General features: G+C 39.5%; 1 protein-coding gene across 3 annotated transcripts in view; it reads left to right on the plus strand.

Annotated features, from left to right (window-relative positions):
- esyt2b (extended synaptotagmin-like protein 2b) overlaps positions 1-4,282 on the plus strand; it is a 52,949-nt gene extending 48,667 nt beyond the window's left edge. For all 3 annotated transcript variants that reach the window (XM_080417965.1, XM_080417966.1, XM_080417967.1), the window contains 3 exons: positions 311-416; positions 2,806-2,855; positions 3,162-4,282. In XM_080417965.1, coding sequence (XP_080274091.1) covers positions 311-416; positions 2,806-2,855; positions 3,162-3,228 — 223 coding nt within the window. In that variant the 3' untranslated portion in view covers positions 3,229-4,282. The remainder of the gene's footprint in view (positions 1-310; positions 417-2,805; positions 2,856-3,161) is intronic.
- Positions 4,283-6,751: the final 2,469 nt, after the last annotated feature.

The following is a 6,751-nucleotide window of genomic DNA, read 5'->3' on the forward strand; positions in this document are numbered from 1 at the left end:
CGTGTGTGCGTGTGTGCGTGCGTGTGTGTGTGTGTGTGTGTGTGTGTGTGTGTGTGTGTGTGTGTGTGTGTGTGTGTGTGTGTGTGTGTGTGTGCGTGTGCGTGCGTACGTGTGTGTTTCTTGTAAACCACGTAATAACTGGTTTGCATTTGTACTTTTACTGTTCCCAATTGTTTATAGAAACTCTGTATCCACAAATAATACAAAATATGTTTACAGGTTCAACTTGCAAAGTACACAAACACAAACCATAAGTACAAAATAGTTTTGTCATAAATATTTTCCCATATGTTTTTGTGGTTGTGTGCAGGTTTGAGTTCAGTGTATCTATGGTAGAGCTCCACAGGAGGACGTTGGATGTTGCTGTGAAGAATGGAGGGAGCATTCTCTCCAAACACAAAGGACTTCTGGGAAAGGTAACTGTTATCTTTTATGTATTTGTTGTTTTACTTCTTTAATGGCATTGGCCACACAGCTAAATCCTGAGGGTTGGTTTCATCCTGAGTGGATGTATAAAAAAATACAATTAAAAGATGTTTTACATTCCGAGAATTAAATGAACGCTCTGGATTTGATTGTGCAGCAAGCAACCCTTAAATCTCCAGTTTTGATGTGGAGTTTCATATTGGGTTTGCTGTTCACTCAGGGGCTGACTCATTAAGTGAAATGTACTACTCGTGCTGAGCAGGAAAGTTGTGTAAAACTCTCTGGTCAGTGCTGAAATGTTTATTTATCCTGTCTAGATAATGATTTTGTTTTTAAAGTCATACTGTGTAACTTTTTTAATTAAACAAAAGTTACTTGTTATAATCTTTCACTGATATATTTTTCACGATAACCTTTCCACATAAATGTTTTTGACAACTTATCTAAACATTCTTGAACGCAATTTTTATTTGCGAGTGTCTGCCCCTGTCACTTGCGTCAAGATGATATAGGCACCGGACATGTACCGGAAATGTATTTATTTATATGTATTTGAAGGTTTATAAATACAGTTTATGACTGACAACTTGCGTTCCAAAATATCATCGGGTGCCAGCCTGAGTGCCAGGACCCTGGCATTCCTTTTGAGCAGTAGGTTTTGTATAGAAAAACGGCAGAGAAGTTGCCAAAAAGACTTAATAAAATCATGTTACACAGCATGACAATCTTTCTAATGCACTCCATTAAAATGTTTCTTAAAATTCTTATTCTCTTACATTTAAAACATCCTGTTTTGGTTAAAAGACATTCATCAGACAAAACACAGTGAAAATAAAAGGACAAGGCTATATACAGCACATTGAGTTTAATTTAATACTAGTTTATAGTATAAGAATTTATGGACCAATCAATCAACGCTGTGACAGATTAATCTCACAGCTCCTAGAACTTTGAGGAGGTATGAGCCTAGTGGCTCAAAGCCCATGAGACATTTCAAATTATACATAGTTAACATTAGATTCCAAAGAAAAAAACTAATCCATTTTTTTAGTTGTTCAAAAGTCCCTAAAAGTCGGATCTTAATGACTTCCTGTCAAACAAAATATGTGATTACATGGGCAGTTCCAAACCAATTCCAACCTATGGAGAACGTGCGTTAGTCACACAATGTCGCACAATGGATGAGGGCGGCGTCTTGTGAGGAACGGCACTATTACAATTCAACGTGGTGTGACGTCACGTTCTCATTCTCGATAATATGACAAAAAACAGCACAATCCCTCTTCCACACAGAAATATGATTCCAATGATTCAGAGGCATTGAGATACATGTATGCTAGACACTACTCAGTGGTCGGCAAGTAAGTTTGGCCTCGGGCCAAACTTTTTCAAAGACATTAGATGGTGGGCCAGAACACAATCAATGGCTAATTTAGGACGTGGAACTTGCAACAAACAAACATATAAATAATAATAACTGTATTGTTATAAAAGTTACTACATAAAGATGTGGTATAACAGAAAAAGCATGTGGAATCAAATGTTACAGGTGCACACAGAAATGCTTATCTAATCCTTTTTGTGCAGGCGTCATCCTTGAATGTTTCACTTAGAGGATATTTAGTGAACATTTTATCTGGAGACAGACAGTACTCCTTTTCGAACAAGAGCTCTTTCATGGTTCAAGGTCTCTTAGAATGGAGAGAAACAATGTATCATTTAAGGCATGTGAAACACAGCTTTGGTGTGTTTTTTAAACGTGAGAGGAGATTTTCATCCAAAAGTCTCAAGAGGAAAGTTGACAGTGAAAACATAACATTCAAAGAACGTAAATAGAACTATTTGTTCATCATACCTGATTTAATCAATTCAAAGCTATTGCTGTCCATATCCTACCTGGACTGTCAGTCAGCTGTTGTCAATTATTTACAAAATTACTTGTCGGGGCCAGATATTAACGCTGGCGGGCCAGTTCTGGCCCACGGGCCGCCTGTTGCCTACCACTGCACTAGATGATTAAACTTACACACACAGTACACTGAAATATATTTTATGACAACATTTTGAGGTGAGATATAGGCAATACAGTAACACACAAACTTGATTCAGCACTGCCTTGTTGCAGCGCGTGACGCATTAATGAGGTCGCAGAGTTTAGATACCATAGCCCGAGAGGACAACTGCATACTGTGTGTGAAGGTTAGATACCATTGAGTTGGAAACAAGAGCTGGAAACTGGTTTAACCCTATGCCTCTAACTGTGATTTTTGTTCCCCTGAAACAGTAGGAAATAAGTCATATGGTCACGACATTTTAAAACCACTGGAAATTGTTTCATAGGTAATATGTTAATTTATTTAATTGTTTGTGCTATTGCAGGTGCTGGTAGATTTGAGTGGAGAGGACATCGCAAAAGGCGGGACACAATGGTACTCTATTTTCTGATCTTGCCATATTTTGCTGTGTGTGATGCCCAATTTATTTCATTTAAATATTTAGGACCCGCTCATAAACTAGTTGCTACATCTCCAGGGGTTATTCCTAATAAAACAATTACATTTCAACCATCAATTTATATTCCATCTCACAACGGTGTTGCTTGCCAAAAATAACATAGTTTTCAAGCTAACCATACTTAACAATTGTTAGCTCAATTACGCTTAATGTTGAGTGATTTGTCTGGATTGGAGAAAAAAAGGCAATTAATTTATCATTACTTTACTTTCTCATCGTAGGTATGATCTTACTGATGACGGCTCATCAAAAGGTCTTCAGGCAGGAGATGGACAGAAGACACATTGATGCACCTCCCCCTGCTGTAATATTCATTTGAGGGCACATTTATTTTGCTTCATTCATCTATACGTGCATACTTTTTTTGCCAAATCGTTTTTTGTCAATCATTTCAACAGATGTCGAAGTCGATGTTAACATTTGCCATGACTCTCCTATAATTTCAATAATATTATGTATTTTGCTGATCATAACGTGTTGAAATGCATCAAATGCCTTGTTTCCAAGTTGACCGTGTATTATGTAAATATGTAGTGGTTAATACTTATTGCAATTTGCAGGGGTTTTTATGGCATTGTTCTAATCTACACACTATATTCCTTAAAGGAAATAATGGGGGACATTGTTTTTGCTTCCACATCTTCGGACATTACACTCACCAAAGGGACGGATATGTGCACTGAAGTACAGTAGATACAAGTAGCAGTTTTGACTTTAATCCGTTTTCTATGTTTGTTATGCAGTGTTATTTAGTCTCTGTTTTCCACTTATCTTTATTTATACTCCACTGCAAACCTGGAATGCATAGTACGCAAAGATGAAAATGCTTGCTTGGAATATTTTAGGGGGACTTTGTGCAATATGTTTTCTGAATATTTTCTAAGATACTGACTGAGGAGTGGTGAAACTTCAGGGCTATGAATGAACGAACAAGTGCTGTATATTCTGCTATAATATATGAAATTAATATATAGGATACTTGAATAAGAGTTTTAACTGTTTTAGAACCAAGAGATGATGAATGAATTGAGGGAGAGTCTGAGCAGAGACCTCTGTTATTGCGTAATGCTCATTTTTGGAGCAGGATCAGATGATTTCTTTGATTTTGTTTGTCATAAAGGCAGACTTGTGCCATAGGCTTGTTTTCCTATGCAGCTGTAATTGGGCTATATGTTGGAACATTTCCATGCTCATGTTTGCTTTTATTGTTATCTATCCTGTGCCTTATAAAGACAAGCTATAGTTAACTTTTTGGCATAATGAAGTTAAAGATTTGAATGATACTGAGAGTGTCCCTGTGGCTTTTGAGGAATAAAGAGTGAACTCTTATGAGGGGAAAAAAGTCTTGTTTACTTATTACTTTTGAGAAACTATGTATAGTAATAGTAATAATATTAACCCATTAAGACCTGGAACGCATCTGTGTCACTTTTTGATTTGAGCTAAAAAGCATTATTTTACACTTTGGCTACTCAAAAATAGCAGATATACAAGCTCTGCCGCGCTATGAGCTTGTAGATGTGCTATTTTTGAAAAATCGTGAAAATGTGTGCAAATCTTTGAATATACATTGTTTTAAAGCAAACATTTTTAACTCAAATCTTTGCTTCCTAGGGTCCCTGGAACAAAATATTTTGAGATGGGGGTCGACGGACAAATACATATAATGTTGGGGGTCCTTGACATGAAAAAGTTTGAGAACCACTGATATAGAAACATATGTTTTTCAGAATACTGTTGGGATTTAGAAGACATTTGTAATTGGGTTGGATAAGAATTTGGGGTTCAGGTTTTAGTGCCATTCGCTGGACAGTATGTGCAAGCGCAAAGTAGTTGTCATTGTTAAACTAAATCACATTTGAATTGGGCCAGCATTGTGACACTTTTCACCCTACCTTTCCTTCTTGTTGCTTGTTTGATGAGCATACGCACAATTAATGTCCTGGCCCCAATGTGCTTCCCTCACAGGCCCACCACCAGCTTTAATGCAGAGCAGCATGGCCAGGGGATGAGAGCACCATGGTGGAAAGAAGCAGCGTCTGCTCTAGCAGACACTTCTTTTTCATCATTAGCCATAAAGCAGGGTTGCCTATAGCAGTGGTTCTCAAACGTTTTAATGTCAAGGACCACATAACTCTGAGTGTTGTACCCACGAGGGTCCATTTGGTTCCATTTGTACACTCCCAGAGTACCTTAAGGGAGTGTACCTAGAAGTGTACCTGTAAGTGACCTGTAAGGGTCCCTTTTGAACCCCCTCAAGGAACCCTGAGGGTCCCAGGACCCCACTTTGAGAACCACTGGCCTATAGTATACTATCACATTTATTTTTGTGTGAGACACACCTTTCTCGCTCATGCACTCTCGCTCCCCCCAAACAACATCAATCATACCACAGTGAGTGAAACCACACAAAATAAAACGGCTCCCTGACATCACTACCTGCTCCCTCTCTCACATAGCAAAAACCATATCATGAGGACCGATGATGGAATTTTCACTATCGATTATTGTACTGTAGAGTCCTCCTGGGCTGTGCACTGGTATAAGTTGGATCAATTTTATATAGGGGCCCCCTGATGGCCCGGCCCCTTCAGTGATCCAGCTCTGGTGACGGCACTGGATCAGAAGACGCTGACCTCTAATGCAGTCCAATAGTGCCAGCAGCAAGAGCAGCCTACAGGTATAGCAAAGACTCCACATTGCGGATGCTTCCAAATGCTTGCCCGCACATAGATTTGTGATATTACATGTGCAATACTTCATATGGTTTATTTCTGGTACAATTTGTTTGGACAATTACATGGTTGACCAAATCGCAGAAGGCCAAGTGCCTCCTCTGGGAGAGAGGGATAGTTTGTGTGAGAGAGAGAGAGAGAGAGAGAGAGAGAGAGAGAGAGAGAGAGAGAGAGAGAGAGAGAGAGAGAGAGAGAGAGAGAGAGAGAGAAGAGTGTGTGGAGGATTGACTGCCATGCACAGCAGGGGAAGATTCAAGATTCAATAATGTATTACCATTGCAATAAATAATTGATTGGAATTTGTCTTGGTGTGTGCACACACAGGGCAGACAAAACAATACAGTTAGCTACGGTGCACATCAGCATAAACATAAAAATGCAATAAAACACAGACACTTCACACTTGTGGTGCATCATGGTGCATAAAAAAAACTATGCAGTCCTCCTGAGCCAGCCCAGAACAGCATGCTACTATCAAGAGGAGAGCACAATTAAGCTTCCAATTAAGGCATTGCTCTCAAAGTCCTCCCCATCCTCCCTCCTGGCTCCACTGAGAGTACAAAAAAAAATGCTAATAAACAGATTAAATTGGGGGAACTTGCGTTCTCACTCCCTTCCTTATGCCAAATTAATGGTCATGCTCATGTGCGAGTTCAGATGATCTATTGGGCAACCCACCGAGGAGACAAATAGAAGAGGAGGAGGACAGAAGGAAAGGACGGACAGACGTTTGGTGTCCTCATTAGGACAGTAGAGCATGGGTCTTCAACAGGGGGTCCGGGACCCCTAGAGAGGTCCTAAGAGTTACTACAGGGGGCCCAAATGTGTGTGCTGTGAACTTTTTTTTTGTTTTAATTAACATTATCCACTTGAACATAGCCGATCACAACACAATTATATGCAATCTGTAGTGGGGGGTCCCTGCTTCATCTCTCTCTCAGCTAAGGGTTCCTCTTGGGATGAAAAACGTTGAAGACCCCCTGCAGTAGAGGATGATGTGACACCGACGTGACAGTAGAGCTACATCCTTATCATTTGTCGCCATCTAGTGGTGGTGGAGGAGACAAACAACACGG

This window comes from Gymnoscopelus braueri (assembly GCF_963280865.1).
Source record: "Gymnoscopelus braueri genome assembly, chromosome: 21".
Taxonomy (NCBI): Eukaryota; Metazoa; Chordata; class Actinopteri; order Myctophiformes; family Myctophidae; genus Gymnoscopelus; species Gymnoscopelus braueri.